The sequence below is a fragment of the Typopeltis vanoorti genome, chromosome 22 (genome assembly GCF_054136105.1).
Source record: "Typopeltis vanoorti isolate ZY-2024b chromosome 22, IOZ_Tvanoo_1.0, whole genome shotgun sequence".
Lineage (NCBI taxonomy): Eukaryota > Metazoa > Arthropoda > Arachnida > Uropygi > Thelyphonidae > Typopeltis > Typopeltis vanoorti.
In genome coordinates, this window is record NC_143570.1 from 34,493,140 (window position 1) to 34,515,097 (window position 21,958).

A 21,958-nucleotide genomic window follows, 5' to 3' on the forward strand; every position below is an offset into this window, starting at 1 on the left:
TAATAAAACAATAGCCATAATAAATGTTAGTAACAACAGAATATGATAGTAATACTTGAATTTTATTTTGTAACATTGTACTTTGCATTGAATTGTATTATGAAATATTGTCATAATTATACAAGTTGTATAATTATGAATGTATAATATGTATAATTTGTATATGTGATGTGAATAATAAACAAACAAACAATAAAATAAACAAACAAATAGAAAGGTCCACTTGAGTAACATCTGCTGAACAATTCCTTTTATAATTCTTTATTCAATATCATAGATATTGAACAATTGTTAGACGATTGGTTAATTAGAAAGTGCATTAGGTCTGCTATCCAAGAGGAAGAATGTGCAAGATAATTCATCCTTTGGACATGAGCAGGAAATGTGCAAGAGAATTAGTGGAGGTTGTGGGAACAAACAGTTTAAGTGGACATGTAAGGAAGAATATTAGGAGGTTATTGAGAAGAGTGAAAGATAACAGTGTGGTGGGAAAGGCTGTCAGTGTGTTGCCTAGGTTGGCTATGAGTTGAGACAGAGCCAGAATCATGAATGGTATGCTAGTGGAGCTGTGTGAGGAGAAGGGAGTACAGTTTGTGGATGTATGGCATGTATTTGAGGGAAGAATGGAATTATACAGACATGATGGATTGCATTTGAATGGCTTTGGAGTGAGTGTACTTGAAAAACTGTTGCTAGATGAAAGTGCAGTGTGTGTGTGTGATGCAAGTAAGAGATAAAGTGAAAGATCAGGACAGTGTTGTTGAAGAGATAGAACTACTTAGTAGTGTGAGAGTTGAGGAGGAACAAGGAGAGCCCGTGTGGTCAGGGAGACATGATACGGAGAATGGATGTTGGAAATAGTGGTGAATGTATGTATGGAGATGATCAGCATAGATATGGAATAGATCAGTATGTGGGTGGGGAAGTTGAGACTGAGTGAATATATGTGTCGTAAGTGGTGATAAAGGTAATTGAGCAAGTGTAGTGGGGAACAACAAGTGGCTTGTGTAGAACTGGTTATAGATCTAAAAGTGAATTGCTGTGCTGTTAATTTACAAATGCCAGAAGTATCAGAAATAAGGAAAGTGAAATGGTTTCACTGATTGAGTTTAATGCCCGAAAATAGTTGGAATAAGTGAAACTTGGTTGAATGAAGATGATATCCTAATGGGAATAGAAATTGAAGGATACAGTATTTTTTTGCATTGATGGAAAGGACAAGAAGGGAATGAGAGTTCTGCTGATGATGATAGGAGAGCAAATACATCCATATAGGGTAGACATGAAAGAGGGAAATAGTCATCATCATCATCATCAAATTCCTGCCATGTACCCTCAAGGGGTGTACAGGATATGACAGTACTACATGAAAAAATTACATCATTACTAACTTCCTATCTACAATTTTCCTCCAAATCAGTCTGTTACTTGTCAAGACTCCAACATTATCAGATCTTATATTTCTATCCTCTAAGGCACTTTGTACCGTATCAATCCACCTATATCTTGGTCTTCCTCTGGGTCGTTTTCCTGCCAACCTGGCAGAGAACACTTGTTTTGCTAATCTTTCCTCTCCCATTCTATTTAAGTGACCATACCACCTGAGATTAGCTCTGCTAACGCATTCCTGGATGCTGACAATGTCAAGTTCTTTCCTAATATCCTCATTTTTAATATGATATTGCCATTGATGCCATCTGTTCACGCCTCTAATCTTTCTCAGGACTCTCATATCTGCGGTCTCTAGTCTTTGGTCAAGTGTTTTACTTCTGACCCAGCTCTGAGATCCATAAGTTAAAACTGGTTTGAACACTGTCTTGTATACAGCTAATTTAGTGTTCTGACTAATTTCTTTCTTATTCCATATGAATTTATTCAATTGACTTCCCACCATACCAGCTTTGCTGATTCTGTTGTCTATTTCTATATTTAATTTACCATCTTCAATAAAAATCGTGCCTAAGTAGCTGAAATGTTTTACTTGTTCCACAGGTTCTCCATTCACAACACAGTTGAAATTTTCAATGATTCTGCCTATTTTCATTGTCTTTGTCTTTTTATTGCTGACCTTCTTACCATATCTATTACAACAGCTATTCAATTTAGTCAGAGAATCTTGCAGACTTGTAGCGGATTTATTTAGAAGTAAAACATCATCCGCATAAAGCAAAGAGCTGACATTAGCATCTCCAATTTTGATATCAGGTTTAATACCACATTCCTTCATAATGTGATCCATATAGATAATAAATAACAGAGGGGATAATGTACATCCTTGTCTCACACCAGATTTAACATTAAACCATCTTCCTGTACTTCATTCAATTCTAAATGCTGACTTACAACTCAAATAAAGACTAAGTATTGCTTGATATAATGCCCCATTGACACCATATAACTGCAGCGTATTGAATAGCTTCTCTCTTGGCACCTTGTCATTTTCCAAATTGACAAAACTTAAATACAGAGCTTTGTTATATTCCCATGCTTTCTCGACTATTTGTCGTAAAGTGAAGATCTGATCGTGACAGCCTCTATTTGGCCTGAATCCAGCTTGTTCTTCACCAAGCTTTTCTTCCACAATTCTTCTCAACCGTTTCTCAAGTATACTTGCATATATCTTGCCAGGAATACTCAGTAGGGATATACCTCTGTAATTCTCACATTCAGTTTTATTTCTCTTTTTATATATGGGTACTATGAGAGTTCTACTCCAATCATTGGGAATTCGTCCCTCTGTCTCCAGGCTTTCTGAACTATGAAGCGCAGCCACCGTAAGACTCTTATACCACCATACTTCAGCATTTCTGGTCAAATATCATCTACTCCTGCTGCCTTTCCACATTTCAAGCCTTTGATGGCTTTTTCTACTTCAAGTATGGATATGTAATCCTGACTGCATGTCTGGTCAGTGTTTTTTTATCACTGTGCTGTCATCACTGCTTGTTTCATTTAGCAGTTTTTCAAAGTAATTACTCCATACTTCAAGGATATCTTTTTCTCCTGTTTTCATGTCACCTTTATCATATCTAATTCCTTTTACAGCACTCTTTACTCCATTCCTAAGCTTCTTCAACAACCTCCAGAATATTTTGCCACCTTCTTGATATTTATTTTCTATATTCTTGCCAAAGTCCTCCCATGACTTTTGTTTAGCTAGTTTTACACACTGTTTAGCTTTCTTACATTTGTCTCTGTATTCTGTAAGAGTAAAAGCTGACTTATTTGCCAGGAACTTTTGATATGCTTTCTTCTTTTCCTTCACTGCCTCTTTAACTTCCTGTGTCCACCAGGGAGTTCTGATTTTTTTATCCTTGCACACAACCTCACCACATGCCTCTCTGGCAGAATCAATCAATGTTTTCTTCAGAGTTTGCCACTGAATCTCCAAAGTTTGATTCCTGTTCTCAAACTCTTTCATTTTCTTTTCAATAATATTTCTGTATTTTAGTCTACAGTTCACATCTGAGAGCTGCTCAACTTTTATTCGCTTTAAGACTTTCTTACATGTTATTCTTTTCAATATGAAATTCAATTTTATCCTGCTCAAGACTAAATAGTGTATCACTTTCAATTTCAAATCCTCTGTACACTCTGGTGTCCTGCACCATGGAGAAAACATCACTATCAACAATAACATAGTCAATGAGACCTTTCTTATTCCTAGCCTCTTCTCTCCATTTGAATTTGTGCACATTTTTATGTTGGAACATGATGTTAGTAATAACCAGTCCATCTCCTGAGCAGAAATCCAACAGATATTTGCTATTATTATTAGCTTTGCTCTTTTCTCCAAATTTTCCCAAAATATTTTTGTATGTCTCACAATCATTGCCTACTCTGCTATTTAGATTCCCAACAAGGACCAACTTTTCATTTTTCGTTGTGTCAGTTGCTTTTTCTAAAGCATCAAAAAATTCCTCCACTTCTACCTTAGTAGAACCTTCTGTGGGACAATAGGCACAAATAAGTCTCATTGTCCAGTTCCCCATTCTCATATTTGCCCACATTACTCTACTTGAGACTGACTGCCATTCAAGAAGATTAGCCTCATATTTTGTGTTGAATACTATGGCTACTCCTTCTTTTCCTTGATTGTCATTGCCTGAATATAACATTTTGTATTTATTGCTCAGAAAGATCTCACCAGTTTTGGTCTTTTTTGTTTCAGTCACCCCTATTATGTCGATCTGGTACTTATCTAATTCCTCAGCTAGCTCCATTTCTTTGCCATTCAGGCTTCTTACGTTGATAGTACCGATCTTTAACTCTGGTGATGTTGAGTTGGGGTTTGTTTTCAGATTTGTTCGAGTAGCTGACTTTTCGCTGTTCATCCTGGTTCCCTGGCGAAAACAACGGGGGGCCTTGTTTAACCGGGCGACGCCCCAGCCGGCATGAAATTTTGTCGTGTTGTACCATCATTTTTTATTTTAGTTTAACCAATAAGAATACAATTTGGTCGACTAAATCCCAAATTGCCAGCCCATCCTTGTTCGTTCAGTATCAAAGTAGATACCCAACAGGGTGCACCACAAGAAGGTGAGGATTGGACATTAGGTCAGAAGCCCTGGTCGGTTCTCCGCATTCCTTTAAAGGCTATGTTGAGGTCTCCTCTCAGTTATACAGCTTTGACCCTTAAGAGGGAAAATAGTGGCAGTGGTTATGTTTGGTGTAGTGCAAGGTGAGTTTGACAGGAGGTATATTTAGTTTGATGTTGATGACAAGTGTGTTGATGGAAAAATGTATTAATAACTTGGGTTAGTGTACAAAGGAAGGGTAATATCATGGGCAATTTCAATTATGGAAGTATAGATGGAATTGAAGAGATAGCATTTGGGAATAAGGAAAATTAACTTCTTGAGTTCTTGAGAGATAACTCTCTCAGGCAGTATGTAAAGGAGGACATGCGAGGATCAAGAGTTTAAGATTTGATCATTTCATCAGAGGATGTAATTGTGAGTGAGGTTTCACACACTCTCCTCCAGTTGATAAGAGTGATCATGAAGTGATCACCTGGCTTGTGGCTAGCCATATATGCAGACTTCTGTGAGGAAAGGATATATGTGGAAGTACTAGGGTGTTGATTATAATAAGCTTAGGATACAGTTTGGAGCTATAGCATGGAATGAGAAGTTGAGCAGTAAGGAAATGAATGCTGCTTGAGAACTGGCAAAGAAATACATAAGAGCATCAATGTGTGAATGTATTCTGAAGATCAAAAGGCTGAATGAGGTAGATGTAAAATGGATGAATGAGGGGTTTAAGCATGAAATCTGGAAGAAGAAGGCACTTTGGAGAAGACAGTACAAGATGAATAATGATAATAATCATTACATGAAGAGTGTAAAGAACTAACAGTGAGAGTGATTCAGTTAGTAAGGACAATAAAAGTAGAGTATGAGCAGAAATTGGCAAATCAGGTGAAGAAAACCCTAGGGAGTTTTTTTAGGTATGTGGCAAGTGGAAGGAAGAAAGATTAAGGTAAGATGATGATAATGGATGAAAATGGTAGAGTGGTAACTGCTGCAACATTGTTGAGGCATTCGGTGATCAGTTTATAAGGGTATTTCATCCTCATCAGGGTGTAACCATGAGAAACTGAAGTGTAGAGGATATAGGAGAGGATGACTTAATTGTGAGTGAGCAGTAGGTATTTGATGAAATAAATAAATAACCTTGATGTCAATAAGGCAATAGGATTTGAGACATATCACCACATGTCTTAAGGGAATGTTTCAGAGAATTGACAGTAGCATTAGCATGCCTGTTTAATAAGAGTCTTAACAGCACAGGTTCCAATGGAGTGGAAAGAAGGTAAAATTGTTCCACTGCATAAAGGTGGTGATAAGGCTATGGCTATGAATTATAGGCCAATCTGTATATCTGGAGTTGTGGTGAAGTTACCAGAGAGATTGGTGAGAAGTAGAATGCAGAAATGGGTTGATGACAGCAGTATTCTCTATGGTCATCAGCAAGGTAACAATTATCTTGGACAAGGGAGATGCATATACAGTGGTATACTTAGATTTTGCAAAAGCTTTTGATAGACTGGCAGACAAGGTGTAAAATAAATTGAAATGAATGGGATTGGATCACAGACTTCTGAGTTGGATCGGTGACTAGCTGTCAAACAGGTATCAGAAAGTTGTATGTGGGGGGGGGGGGTACTGCATCGCAAAAGAGGAATGTCACTAGTGGTGTGCTATATGGGTCAGTTTTGGGGCTGTTGTTGTTCAGTTTGTATGTTAATGATATCTAGATGGTTTTAACTAGTGAATACAGCTGTTTTGCAGATGTTGCAAAATTGGGGAGAGCAATGCAGAGTCAAGCAGATGTTTGGGTCTTACAGGAGGACTTGAATAGATTGCATGAATGGGCATGTAAGTGGAACTATCAGTTTAGTGTTGTAAACTGTAAGGTTTGAAATTTGGTAAGCAGTGGTATGATATAAAGTATACACTTGATGGGGAAACTTTAAAGGAGGTAGAAGAGATGAGAGATCCGGGAATGGTGATGGACAAGGACCTGAAATTCAAAGGACACATTGCACAAATTGTGAAGATGTCATATCAGGCATTGGCAATGATGTGGTGGACCCTGACATGCAGAAATAGAGGTTATGATGCTGTTATATAAGGCCTCATATAGATTATTGTGCACAAATTTGGTCACCAAGTTTTCACGGTAACGAGGATATGTTAGAAAGGGTCCAGAAAAGATTCACAAAGGTGGTCAGTGGTCTGGGATGTTGAGTACGAGGAAAGATTGAGAGCATGTAAATTGCAAATCCTCATGAATATATGATTGAGACACATAAGCTAGTGAGAGGTTGACATGGAAGAGATTTTTCATAGAAAGGGAGAGGAGATGGAGCAGAACAATGGGCTAGAACAAGAGTGAATCAGTTTAAGGCACAGTTGGATGAGCTTTGTGTGCAGTAGTGTGTACTTCCCACGATGAGTTTCTTACTCCATGAAGGTCATGTTAATAATAATAATCATGGATAAATATGAACAATAGACTCAATGGTGACCTTCTGGAATCATAGTAGTTAAAGAAAAAAAAAAGTTGAAGATAACTTCAGCAATACTTTGTCTTTGCTTTCCTTAATCATAACCTTTAACCATTGCAATAGCTTTTTGTGTCACTCCAAACTACGAAAGGTTGTAAATCTCTAGTACATTACTAGTGTTAGTGAGCTACGAATTTTTTAATTTTACATAGTTCAGAAACCTTGCTCTACAGACTAAACATGGATGTTTTTCAAGTCATTTCAGGCTTTCAATAAACATGATGGCAGCATTTGAATCTGCAGCCTGTTGGTTGGAGAGTAATATGTTAATCACTTGGCAAACCCACTTGACTTACCTAAATTATCATATTCCTTCATTTAAGTTAAGGGATATTATATCCCATATTGTTTCTTAGCTGAATAATAAACTCAGAGTTTCATGCCGAATATAGAAACTATATAAAGTTCGGCGATTCCAAGCATAAGCAAATACCTGGATAGTGCAGCACCTGACCCATTTGGTAGTGCAAACTGAGGCAACTCATAACAAGGGTGGAGCAAGCTCCGATCACTATTCTTGGTATTTACCCATAATGTGAACTTAGCTCCTAGGAGCTGTATTACTGTTCTACATTATAAGAGAAGGTCACTACCCAGACCGGTTTCAACCTTTATTGAGGTCTCATCAGTGGGTAGGTAGACCTAGTTAATACCAAGTTTGTAGCGAACAGAACTTGCATCCCTTCTATGAGAATTGCCAAGAAGGTGTCCTAATAAATTACTAATTATATGAAGAGCCAAAGGCTTCAATTCGGCGACATGAACTTATTTAAGTTAAGGGATATTACATTCCATATTGTTTCTTAGCCGAATAAGAAACTTAAAGAGTTCATGCCGAATATAGAAACTATATAAAGTTCAGCGATTCCAAGCATAAGCAAAATCCTGGATAGTGCAGCACCTGACCCATTTGGTAGTGCAAACTGAGGCAACTCATAGCAAGGGTGGGGCAAGCTCCAATCACTATTCTTGGTATTTACCCATAATGTGAACTTAGCTCCTAGGAGCTGTATTACTGTTCTACATTATGAGAGAAGGTCACTACCCAGACCGGTTTCAACCTTTATTGAGGTCTCATCAGTGGTAGGTAGACCAGCTTAACTTCAAGTTCATGTTGCTGAATTGAAGCCTTTGGCTCATCGTATAATTAGTAACATATTCCTTCAGTTTGTAAAAGATGGTATAGTTTTGTATGATATATCTTAAAATCAAACATGATTATGAAACTGTTTTCTGCATCCAGTTTCTTTGTGACGGTCGTAGTAAATAATCACATTTGTTAAACAGAATTAGCCATTACAAAGCTGTGTTGTGATTTGCTCATGACTTTATTGATATTTAAATACCACTATAGGTTGCATTTAATAATAGATTAAATTATTAGATTAAATAGAACCCAATTATTTTCTTAGACTAGACCAGACCATACACGATTAGAAAATAAGAACCAAACATTGGAGAATCAGTGACAGAACTCTAAAGAAAACATTGATGTTAATGCTGGGCAGTCAAGGAAAATAAGAAAGCATATTAAAAGTTTCAAGTATGTAAGTCAGCATGTGATCTAAGAAATACAGAGAAAAATGTAAGAAAGTGAAGCATTATTTAAAAGTAGCTAAACAAATGACATATTCTAGATGTCTGAAGCAATCACTTTGAAAGATCACCAAGTGAAACAAGAAGTGATAGCATAGTGGCAGGAAAAATTCAGGAGGAATTCAATCAGTAAAACATATCAGTACATGAGGTAGAAAAAGTCATCTAAAACCAGATGATTGGAGTAAAGTTCTCAAAGTACCCATCTCTAAAAGGTGAATAAAATTGAATGTGAGAATTGCAGAAGAATTTCTCTACTGAGTATTCTGGATAAAATTTATGCAAGCATACTTGAGCAAAGGCTGAGAAGAATTGTGAAAGGGAAGCTTGGAGGAAAACAAACTGTGTTCAGGTTGTCAGGATCAAATGTAAACTTTAAAAACAGTTAAGAAATCATGGAAATATAAGAAAGGGGTCTGTATTTAAGTTATGTACATTTGGAAAAGGTAGTTAACTGAATAACTTTATATCAAATAGGAGTCAAAACACTTGTACAAGAGATTTCAAACCAATTTTAACTTATGGATCTGAGAGTTGAGTTAGAAATAAAATACTTGATAAGGACGAGACCACAGATTTGGGAGTTCTGAAAATATTAGGGGCAGTGAACAGATAACATGAATTGCATAATAATATTAAAAATGTGAGGATATTAGGAAGGAACTTGACATTCTTAGTATTCACGATTGTTCAACCAGAGCTAATCGCTGGCAGATGAACAGTAAGAAGTACTTTAGAAAACCAAAATATAGTGTAGAGTCCTGACAGATGATATATTAATGTAGAGGAAAATTGTTGATCAGAAGTTTATAATGGTGTCAATTTTTTCATGTAGCATTATCATAACAACATCACCAAATTACTATTATGTGTAGTGAGTCTTCTGACTCCGTGGTGATATCTGTATGATAATAATAACAATGTGACGCTCAAGTCTTATCTATGTATGGCATCCTCTATGGACGTTTGGGGAGTTTCTTGCAATTTGTTTAAATTCTGGTTGATTTCTGTGTGCCACTGCAGATTCCATGAACAGTCTTTCCTTTTTAAATTTACTATGATGGAGCGTGGTGGTTTTTTTTTTTTTCCCAGAAGATCTTGTAAGTGGTATCCAATAAAAGGTCCCCAATACTTGATTGACAGTAGTTGTGATTGCAGATTGCAAGTTTTGTGTCCATCTAAACAGATGGTGGCTAATCTATCTATCTGTCCAAAGTATGCCAACTTTCAGGAACAAGGTACTTTATATACTCCAGGCACCAAGAGAGGAGGGAGAGAGCTGATCTTTGGTAAAATGAATAAGGATTTTAAATTACAACTACAAATTCAACCTCTTCATCAGACCATAGTGAATCTGTCTTCAAAAAGGCTCAACGAAGATGCCATCAGCACCCTAAGCTTCAGCCACAATTTTGCCATAACACTGAAAGAAGTCCGGTACTAGACCTAATGTACAATGTAGAATGCAGAATCTCACTTACTTCCGGAAATAGCCAACAAACCAGACTTGATGTTGATGTATTCTTTCTCGTCTTTGCCTCTGTAAAGTAATCTGTCTTTTGGCGAACTTGCTGCTCTTAGCAAGTTATGAAAAGATAAAAGCCTCACCAGAGCAGATAAGGGTAATGCCACAGTTATCCTTAACACCACTGAATCTAATTGTAAAATGGACATTATTCTCCAAGATTGCTCTACCTACATCCCACTTGCTTACAATCCCACCGAAACACAGGTTGAAAATTTAAAATGCCTACTTAAAGTATCTTCCTGGCCTCCCAGATATACAGTTTACCTAAAATCCACAAACCCAATTCCCCCCACAAGACCTATAGTAAATGTCACTTGTGCTCTATGCTATTTTTAAGAAGAATAGGAGAGGAGGGCATGTGCTGCTAATGTTATGATCCAGTTAGGATAGAACACTTTTCTACCCTAACTAGTAAGAAATTTTCATGTGGTGCAATTGAAGCTATCTGGTGTGAGGTGGAGTATAGTAAGATCAAATACATAGTGGGATACTGTTATAGACCTAGTGGATTGGTTGCAGTAATAACTAAATGCATTACCAAATAAACATGTATAGTTCCAAACAAGTAATCACCCTGGGTGACTTTAATTATCCAAACATTGACTGGACAGGAATGTAATCTCATGAGAAGGATGAAAATTCATGTATTGTGAGACAATTTCCTCAACCAGCGCATGAAAGAAGGAACTCAAGGTCAAAGAGTATTTGATCTGATTATAAGTCAGAGAGGGTTTAGTTAAAGATGTAATTGTTCTGCCTCTGGTTGTTGACAGTGATCTTGCTGTACTAACTTGTGGTGAAGTGGCTAAGTTTATGAATGTTCCATTCAGAAAAGGTCGCATGTTGAACTACAAAGTGAGAAATTAATTCTACAAAGTTTGAAGAATAAATAGGATGGGAGTGAAATAGATGTTAGTCTTATTAAGCATGATATTCTTAAGAAAAAGACAATGTGGAAGGAATACCATTTGCAAATGGATATCAGTTATGAAAAGCAAGCCAGATGAGTTACAACTCAAGTCTTAGAGTATGAAAAGAAACTGGCAGTGCAAGCTAAAGGACAAACCAAAAGAATTCTGTCATTATGCTGCAAGTAAAGGAGAGTTTTGAAGGAATAAATTATGAATAAAAGAATAAATGTGAAATTATAACTACTGAATACAAGAAGGGATGTTGAATTAACAAGTGCCCATTTTAGTAAACACTATTAGCCTGATGTATGCAATATTTTATGAGGAGAAAGTAATAGAACTGTTGCACAGACTGAATAAAAATTCGACAGTAAGAAAACTTTTATTAAAATAATACAAATATGTGCCCCTGATTCTTTGCACCCAGAAGAAAAACTAATATAAATTTCTGTCAACAGCTACATAAGGAAATTAATAGAACACACGAAAAAAATGTATTCTGATAATTATTGGTAATTTTAATGCCAAAGTTGGACAACATTCAAATGATTTACATGGTGTAATGGACAAATTCAGAACAGACACAAGTAATGAGAGAGGAAATCATTTACTTTATTTTTGTAGGGAAAATAATCTTATAGTAGCAAACACCGGGTTTTATCAAATACACCTGACTTTACCCAATCAAATACCAAAAACTGTGTATACTACATAATTTGCAAAACTGTGAAATCCTCTGTCTTAAATGTTCCAACCCTTCATAGTGCTAAATTAGACACAGATCTTGAAATTCTTTCTATGAAGATTCAAGTAAAATTCCATAAGTAAATAAAAAGAAACAAAGGAAAACTTTGCAAACCAGACCTGGAAAAACTCCACTTGAATATTGTTAAAATAGAATGAAATTGGGATCAGTTGATGACATATAATGAAAAGGCAAAACAAAGAAATTAAAAAAAAAAAAAAAATGGGATTTTAAAAAAAAAGCACATTATAATCAGCTCTACTTACAGATTTCTAGAAAATAAAATAAACCAAACAATTCTTGAATAGCACCAAGATAGTGAGAATCTGGGGATAGAAATGACAAGCTAAAGAATATTTGAATAAACTGAATAATCACCACAACAGAAGATTTTACAGAAGTCCCCAAAATTATCTAGTCAGGATATGTAAAAATGCAAAAATAGATTGGCTGAATGAAAAAGCAGATAAATGTATAGAAGCTTCACAACTACAAATTTTTTACATTTTACAGTTAAAGAGATTACTAAAGTTTACACTCCTTCTTTACTTACTATGAAAGATTTCTAAGATAATGTAACTGAAAATATTGAAAAAATAGAACACATGGTACAATCACTTCTCTAATATTGTTAAGGAGGATACCATCACCCATATGCATTCCCCAATCAGAAAGACACAGCACCAATTATCCTAAATGAAGAAGTAATCCTTTCACTTAACCAAATAAAATCATCAAAAGCCCCTTGAACTGAAAATGTACCTATAGAGCTTCATAGCAATAGTGGACTTGAGCCAATTAATAAACTTTTCAACAATATTCTTTTCTACAGAATGATCCCAAATGACTGGGAAATAGGCACTTTTTGCCTTTATTTTCCTTTTCCTATTATTCCATTAGTCTGTTGACTGCTACTCCTTAGCTGCAGACAGAGCTTCTTTAAATGAGTTCTTGGATATAAATGTTAAAAAACAATGGGGAAGGACAGCATCCTTGCATAACTCTTTACTTTTGTGATTGATCAAATGTTTGTTTATAGTCTAGAAACAACAAAGGGTCTCTTCCCCTGTCTGCAGCTAAAGAGTAATAGTCAACTGACTAAAGGAATAATAGAACAATCACACACATGAAATGTACAGACAATGTAGTAATTATAATTGATAACAATCTCTAGTACCAGCTTTCAAAACTACAAGATACCTGCAGAAAGTATAAAATGATTTTATAATTTACACAAATTTAATTTACACAAATTAAAGATAATGAAAATCTGTATTATCTTCTGGATGTCTTCCAGAAGATAATATAAGTGAAATAGCTACAATAAAAAACATTCTTCATAGCATAGTCATTGATGAATAAATTTATTTATTCATCAATGACTTTCATCAAATATTTATTCATCAAATTTAGAAAAACAAGAAAATTTCCATAACTCTACAAATAAACTACATGAAAGTTTAATAATACTACCAACAGCTCTATGGGGACAGAAACCTGGACTTGAAAGAAAGAAACAGAGGAGAGCGCCAGCTCCTGAAATGAAATGCTTCAGAAAAATAAATAAAATTCATTGGAGACAGAACATAAGACAAATGCAAAAATGTTGGGGATATTCAAGATTTGAATATCTCAATTCAACAATTCTTTACACAGTTAAAAAGCCTACTTGGCCTTGTTTTGCAAATGGAAAAGACAGAGAGATTATGGGAGGTACAATACCCAAGGGAAGATTAAAATTGGCATAAAATAACACCCTTAGAACGCATCGTGCTTTCATAGCTGCTCTGGATAAAGGTGGATAGTTTTTATCCATCAGGGACCCAACCTGTGTTGAGGACAGAAGAGATGAAGACGTGATAGATAGGATACCAGTACATGCAAAAATTGTTCAGCTGAAATGGCTGCTCCTTCTATGAGCTGTATAATTTGAGTCTCAGAACAGGGAAGATTCCATAGTCCTTTCTTTTAGTTGCACGGTGATCAGCATTCATTTTAGAAATTATGGAGTTTACAACCATGTCATAAATAACTTTTAATTTCCCGTCATTTCAACCTTCATATTAAGGTCATCATCTGGGGTATATGCAAATATACAAGAACAAGCTGAGTTACATTTCACACAGTAAGCTAAAGAAACAATGATTTGATCACCAGTTATTTTACTGGCATGACCTCTAGTGGAAAAAAAAATACAGATAAAATAAAATTAATTAATTATTTAGAAACTACATCAAAGCTAAATTCTATTTAAGATAACATGAGAGAAACATTCTTTCTCATAGATAGTTTTCTTACAGTAACAATGATGCCCTATTTTTAACATTACAATTGTTATATTAGATTAATATAACAATTGTAATGTTAAAAATAGGACATCATTGTTACCATAAGAAAACTATCCATAAGAAAGAATGTTTCTCATGTTATCTTAAATAGAATTTAGCTTTGATGTACTTTCTAAATAATTAATTTGTAATTTTATCTGTATTTTTTTTTTTTTTTTTTTTTTTTTTCACTAGAGGTCATACCAGTAGAATAACTGGTGATCAAATCATTGTTTCTTTAGCTTACTGTGTGAAATGTAACTCAGCTTGTACTTGTATATTTGTATATACTCCAGATGATGACCTTAATATGAAGGTCAAAATGTCAGGAAATTAAAATAGTTATTTATAACACGGTTGTAAAGGCCATAATTTCTAAAATAAAAGATTCCATAGGAGTAGGAAGAATGTACGATAATCCTATTGTGCAGGGGTGGTGTGTCTTGCTGTTGACCAATATATTAATATCTGTGGAGTGATGATAAAGATTGTGGAAAAGATGGTAAGAGCTTGCAGAGAAATAAGTTGATAGAGACTTTATACTTTGCAATGAACATCATGGGCTTGCCAAGGGATGGTCATGTTTGAGTAATTTCCTCACATTTTATAAAAATGTTATGCTTGAGTAAGACAAAGGGAAACAGATACCCTGTAATACTCTTGGACTTTGCTAAAGCTTTTGACAGGATACAACACACAAGATTGCTGCATGAATTGGAGGATGGGATTTGATTATTAGTATTTCAGTAACTTCCATACAGTCAAAACTCATTGTGGGAGGCCCACTCAACCAGTAACATGCCTATCATAATGAACTTGGAAGTTATTTACACTCCCTGCTTCCACTCACCAACAACTCTCCATTTTAAAAAATCTACTCCTCATACTCTTCTTCTTCACCACGTCTTTATACAACTTCCAGGGGTGGCCTCTTGTTTTTCCCATCTTTACATCCACTCTTTTTATAATTCCTTGTGTATTAATCTGGTAGAATTTCTTAACTAACTTTGAAGGTCTCTCTATCATCCAAACTCTAATCCACATTCTCTCAAATGCTGTTCATAACCAGCACTCCAGAGTACTGATATCACTACAGTCATTCATCTTTGTGCCTTCTAGCATTTCCACATCACAGTGAAAACCAGGTGACCAAATCTGAGAACAGTAGTGATAAGAACGTAACCCTGAGGCCATTCTACTGATCACTTTCTTTTTCTGAGACGACCTGCTCCATCATACACAACTTGCTGTTATCTTTCAGAAAGCAGATCTTCAATCCATGTAACAATCTGTTATCTAATCCCATTTTCTGCAGCTTATACACCAGCTTATTATAAACTTAGTTTGATAAGAGGATAGATAGCTGATGAACAGAAAATGTAAAGTAGTGATGGCTTCTGGCAGTTTAAATGAATTTATAATTGAGGGAGATAAGATTGAAATTGTTAAAAGTTATGATTTACTGGAATCCAGAATCAGAAATGATGGTAAATATGAAGATGAAATTAAAAAAAGGATAGTTATGGAGTGTTAAACCTGACAAAAATTATGAAAGAAGAGGTGTTGAGTAAGGCTACAAAAGTTAGAATTGTCAAAGCAATTGTATTTCCAGTAGTGATGTATGGATGTGAAAGCTGGATTATTAAGAAGAAAGACAGAAAGCAAATTGATTCATTTAAATTATGGGCATGGACGAGACTGTTAAGAATCCCATGGATGCAAGCATGATCAATAAGAAAGTTTCAGAGAGTATAAAAGCAGCATTCTCCTTGGAGGTGGTGATCACTGACCAGAAGTACATCGTCTTCTGTTTAGTGATCAATGATGAATCACTGGAAAAGGCAGTTATGTTGGGAATGATAAAAATTGGAAGATCACAAAAGAGTTGAATGAACTTAAAGTTGCTGAAAGAAAGAACAAGAGGCTGAGTGGGATGGAGAGCCTTTGTTCACAAGATCACCAAGAGTCAAAAACAGATGGCACATAACAACAACAATGTAGGGGGGGGGGGTTCAAGATTTAATATGACTAGTGGTATAACCTAGGGATCAATCCTTGATCCTTTGTTATTCGGTCTTTACTTTAATGACATGGGAAAGGATTTGACAGGAGATATACAGCTTTTTTCCAATGATGATAAGATGAGTAATCAGGAATTCAATCAGTATGCTGTACTTTCAGAATGATTTGAATAGACTGGAATTGTAGGAATGTGAAAATCGCTGTCACTTCATTGTTAGTAAATGTAAAGTTGTTCGCTTTGGTGTAATGCACCATCCAATATCACATTATATTGGTAGGATTATGCTGGAAGAAACTGATCGTGCTTGGGATCTTGAAGTTTTTCAAGGTCATTGATGTCATTTTGCCTCTTTTTAAGGTTTAATATAACCTTACTTAAATCATTGTTTGCAGATCTTTTTTTTTCAGATTGCAGATTGTGGAGAGAGACTTATGATGTGATTATGACTTAAAAACTTCCGAAATGAATCATATAGGATGTAAATGGAATTTTTCATTTTATGGAGGGTTGGGAAAGGATGAGATAGCAATCACGAAATGGGTGAAAGCTAGATTTTTCTCTCATAGAGTGGTGCATGATTGGAATTGCTTGTCTTTGGAGGTTGTGCAGGTGAATCAAAGAAAGGATATGACAGTAGATGTGGATGATCTGAAAAGTTCTCGGCCTAGCAATGAAAAAACAAATTTATAATTTCAAAATTATTTTTATTTTTCAACATAATCTCCTTTAAGACTAATACATTTATTCCAGCAATGCTCCAGCGCCATTATCCCTTCTCTATAGTTCTCAGTAAGATCTGCAAAATACCACTCTACAGTTGCAATCACCTCTTGATGCAAAGAAAAACCCTGACCAGCGAGGAAGAGTTTTGGGAAGAGATGGAGGTCAGAGGGAGCCAAATCTGGGGAATAGGGTGGATGTTCCAACAATTCATAGTGCAGATCCCTTAATTTTCCCGTTGCCAAAACACCTTGGTGGGCAGGTACATTGTCGTGATGAAAGATTGACAGAATGCTGCATAGAACTTGATGGCATGAATTCTAGCAGATAAGGGCAGAGAGAGGTATGAAGCTTTTGGTGATATCAAGAAACAAGTGACTGACAGCTATACATTACAAGCTGGTAATAGTGGAGAATGAAACTCCAAGAGAATCTAGGTTATGAACAGTATCCTGTGGGGCTCTGTATTTGAGATATTATATGGAGAATGATTTGCAAGGAAGTATCCAGTTGTAGAGATCCTACAGGATAATTTTAATAGGCTGACAGTGTAGGTAAAGGGTAAAAGGTTACCAGTTTAGTGTGACAAAGTGCAAAGTTATACATTTTGGGATGAAATGATTACATTCTGTTTGTAAGGATTGGGAAGGGTCACTACCTAGAGGATGATGATAAACAGGGAGTTGAAATTCAGAGTGCATATTTTATGGACAGTCAAATGAAAGGATTACTTGCATATTGAAGTATCCTGTTGACACCAACAAGCAGAGATAGGAATGTTTTCATTTTCGTTTGTAAGGTGTGCTGCACAGATTTGGTCACTTAGCTTTCTCAAAAAACTAAAAATAGTTGAGAGAATCCAGAAGTGAGTGGCTGAAATGGTGATAAGTCTATGGAATCCCTGTGATAAGGTTTGTGAATTGCAAAATTTTATTGATAGGTGGAAATTACTAGAGTTACTAAAGGAAATTGTAGGAAGTGTTTTCACGTAGTTATAAAGTATATTATATTTGACAAGAATTTATATTCTTATTTTTATATCCTTAAACAAGTGTACGCAAACAAATTCTCCATGTGAAGTATCTTCACAACTAGTTTACTTGCATATGAAAGCTGGACTTCACATCAACTGCCTTGGCATCTCGTAATGCAAGAACAGTTCCTTTCAAACATGTATATTACTATGCAATATGGGAAGGGTTACTACCTAGACTGGTTTCAACCTTTACTGAGGTCTCATCAGTGGAAGCCATACCTATGAAGATACTGAAGTTGAATCAATGAAGAAGTCATATATTTTTATATGGATATGGAATGTGTAGAAAATCTATACAGAACTTATATATCGAAAATATGCAGAAGTCCATATCCATACATCTGTATGGATATGGACTTCTGCATTGACCCATTTCTGATTATCTTCGTGGATCTAGCTCCCAGTAATGAGACTGCAGTAAAGGTTGAAACCAAGAAATTCAACAAGAAAGGTGATCAGCATATATATGAACAGTACATAACAATATATACATTCAAAAGGAAATGTTTTGCATTATGGGAAACTGAAGCAATTGATTATTATTACTATTCTTATGTGACACCTCCAAGGAGTTCAAGGACTCATTGCACGATGGCACTCCACTCTGCTACACACATCTCACCATCTCCCTTATTACTTACCTCTTCCATTATGCACAACTATCATCACTGCCATCTGTTGCCCATCATCACCAACAACAACAGTTTCGTGTGTAAATTGCATATGTTCTGATTGCCAGTTTGCCTGTATGTGTAACAAAAATTTGAGTTTCCAGGAGAAAAACCTCTGCTACCTCCATATGAGATGGGGTAACTCACCTTCATTTGAAAAAGCCTATATAAAGATTCTTCTCATCACAATGAGAATCAAACTCAGGCCTTTCCATTCAAAGGACACAATGCACCATTGTTCTTGCAATTGTGCTACAGAAGTGCTTAATGGAAAGCGAGAACACTTGATGTAAAGTCATAGCCTCTGTGTATAAGTAGGCTAATCATAAAGATACTTCACATGCAAACTTTATTTTGCTTACACTTGAGTAAGAATTAAAACAAGAATATAGGTTATTGTCAGATACAATATAGTTAATAAAGGAATTTTATAAAATTGATTCAGAACATAATTTTTAACTTGCTTTTGGACAGGAGAGAACACAGGGTGTCCTGGAAGTTATGTAAGCATATGGTTTAGCAAGGTGTAAGAACTATATATATTTGCATTGAGAGCTTTTGAATCACACAGACTTTTTTGGATCCCATGTAAGCCCTAACAAAAAGAATAACATTGGTTTTGCTTATCATATTTATGAGAAAGTTCGAAGATAATACATTAAAGATGGGAAAAGGATTCTTTTGATTTCTGCACAAGTATGTGGCATTCTAGGCCCCAACCCAGATGTATCATTGTCAGTATTCTCAACGCACACCATCATCACCATCATTTTTCATTCTTCCAGATGAAATATAAGCCTCTTGTATGGATGATGGGATTATTATATATAAATTGTACACAATAATCTCACAATATTTTCTAGTGTATAACTGGATGGGGTTATTGTGTACAATTTATATATAATAATCCATCATCCATACAATACAAGCAGAAAGAAATCTCATTTCTTTCTGCAACTCATTTTGTATGAGAAAGATAGAGAAAGATGTTCATTTGTGTGTTGCATTGCTTAAGTTTAGAAATTAAAGATATTAACTTTGTTTTATTAAAATGAAACATTCTTTCACCGCTTTGTGTAAGTTAGAACTACGTTTAGCCTTTTTTTAATTTCTTGGCATTGAATGTGATACTTATGATTGAATATTTGTTTATGCATTATGACTATTTAAAGTATTTAGTTTATTTTATTTTTAGATGACAGCTTTTGCATCTGATAGTTCATCTATGGTGAATTCAGAAGATACTGTCCAACAAAAACCAACACAGAGAGAAAGCTTTACATTATATCAGCCTTCAGTTTTGTATGTAACATTAGTATATCAGATTGTAATAATGAAATTTTTAAGGATCTACTTTTAGTTATTATAAAGAGCATGTCTCAAAGACTCAGCATAGGAAAATATCAACAAACCTTTAACTGTCAAATCACATAACTCCTGCATCTTCTCCACTTTTTACTTTCATTAAAATCCACTAAGTGGCCAGTTTGTTAGATATTTAACAGTGAGTAGCATCTCTCATTATCTCTTAGGATTGTCTCAATCCTAAGACAAACCCATTTAGATTCTGTTTCATTCCTATAGCTGTTTAGATGGAAGTATGGCAGAAATGTGAGTGATTTTGTTCTCCCGATGTTTCTCTGTGGTTGGGATCTGGTGATTGAGCAGGCCAGTGAAGTGTAGTAAGACCATTTTCATGCTTTTGAACAATCATATTGTCAAACTCATAGAAAGACTTGGTTGTTGGCAATTATTTTAATTTTTTAATGGCATTAACTCACAACTTTACAAAATCAAAATAAATATAACTCATTAAACTGTTGATGTTTCATTGGATTTCATGTCATCATCTTTGACAGTTTGAAATCCAGCACAAAAATCAGTAGTCACCTAACATAAAAACTAATATCCTGTCACGTAACCTTTCAGGGCTAGGTTTCAAAAAATAGTCTTGGTGGTGGGAGCTGGAAAGTACTAATAAACACCTAGAACAAAAATGATATTAAAGCAAATAATATAACCACAAGAAAGAACATAACCTAAAACCCTTTAACCCCCATGTTTCATTAAATTGTAATAATTTGCTTCTTTTTTTTTTTCTTTTAGGAGAAGGCATAAAATTATTTATTTTTTGTTCTTGGTGTTTATCAGAACTTTCCAGACCCACTATTATTACAAGAGACCGGGGAGTCAGAGACTTATTGAGGAAGACCATATATCACTCGCTGCAACCAAATGGAAGCCATTACAGTTATGTACCAGTCTATGAGAGAAAAATTTAGTTCTCACTCTTGACTTCATGGAGTCTCCATTGTGGAGATTATAGCCATTGGCTAAGAAGATGTTTAATGTGTCAAGTCCAGTGGTGAAGGACATTATCAGAGCTAATCGATTTTGCCATGTTGTACAGTGGTTTAATAATCCTAATACTGTTGTGAGGAGATGGGGTTACTGTTGGTGATTATATCTGCTTGTGTGCTGCATGTAGGGAGGTGATCTGTAAACTGAGAATGCCAAGGACTGCTTAGTTTCGGCATGTAATCAAGGTGTCCAGAAAGCAGAGTTTTTTTTTCTTTCCCCAAGATGAAGTGAATCCTGGGGTGCTGGTTATTGATATCACCTCCGAGCTGTGTGACCAAATGAAGAACACGTCATCAACATAGTGTAGCCAGACTGTAGGTTTGTGTAGGGCAGAGGTTAAAGCTTTTTTTCAAAGGTCTTCACCATGGCTGTCTCCTCTATTTCTTTGTAAAATTATCTTTGCCAAATGAAATAGCCTGAGTTCACAGTGAACCGAGGCCAAGATGATGATTATTATTATTATTATTATTATTATTGATCTCCATGGAGTCAAAGGACTCATCGTGAGAGGTCTATACTCTAACATGCCAAAAGATCATCAAACAATGCCTTGAACCCATTCACGGTTTTTGCACTCGCCACATTTTCAAGTAATGCATTCCACTCACCAGTCACTCTCCACACAAAGAACCTGCTTCTCACTCACCTGCTCACACCATCCCAATACAGCTTCCATGGATGGCCTCTAGTTCTACCCTTGCCACTCTTTACTCTATGAAATACCTTACTAATTCCTCATCAACTTATATGTCTCAATCATATCCCCTCTTCTTCTATTCACAAGGCTCTGTAAGTTGCATTCCCTCAATCTCTCCTCATATCTGACATTTCATAGACATGACACTATGTTAGTAAACCTTCTTTGGATCTTCTTCACCCTCATAGAAGGAAATTGTGCTTTGATAAGGTCTGTGGTTTCCTTAAGAGGAACATTGGTGAATAGAGAGGAGACATCAAACTGACCATTA

The 21,958-nt window shown here is 35.6% G+C and overlaps 1 protein-coding gene across 1 annotated transcript in view; it reads left to right on the forward strand.

Moving 5' to 3' along the window:
• The window catches only part of LOC150094295 (ralBP1-associated Eps domain-containing protein 2-like), a 275,338-nt gene that overhangs the window by 232,559 nt on the left and 20,821 nt on the right, over positions 1-21,958 (forward strand). The window contains exon 16 of the mRNA XM_090412058.1: positions 19,825-19,931. Within this exon, the coding sequence (XP_090268184.1) occupies positions 19,825-19,931 (107 nt within the window). The remainder of the gene's footprint in view (positions 1-19,824; positions 19,932-21,958) is intronic.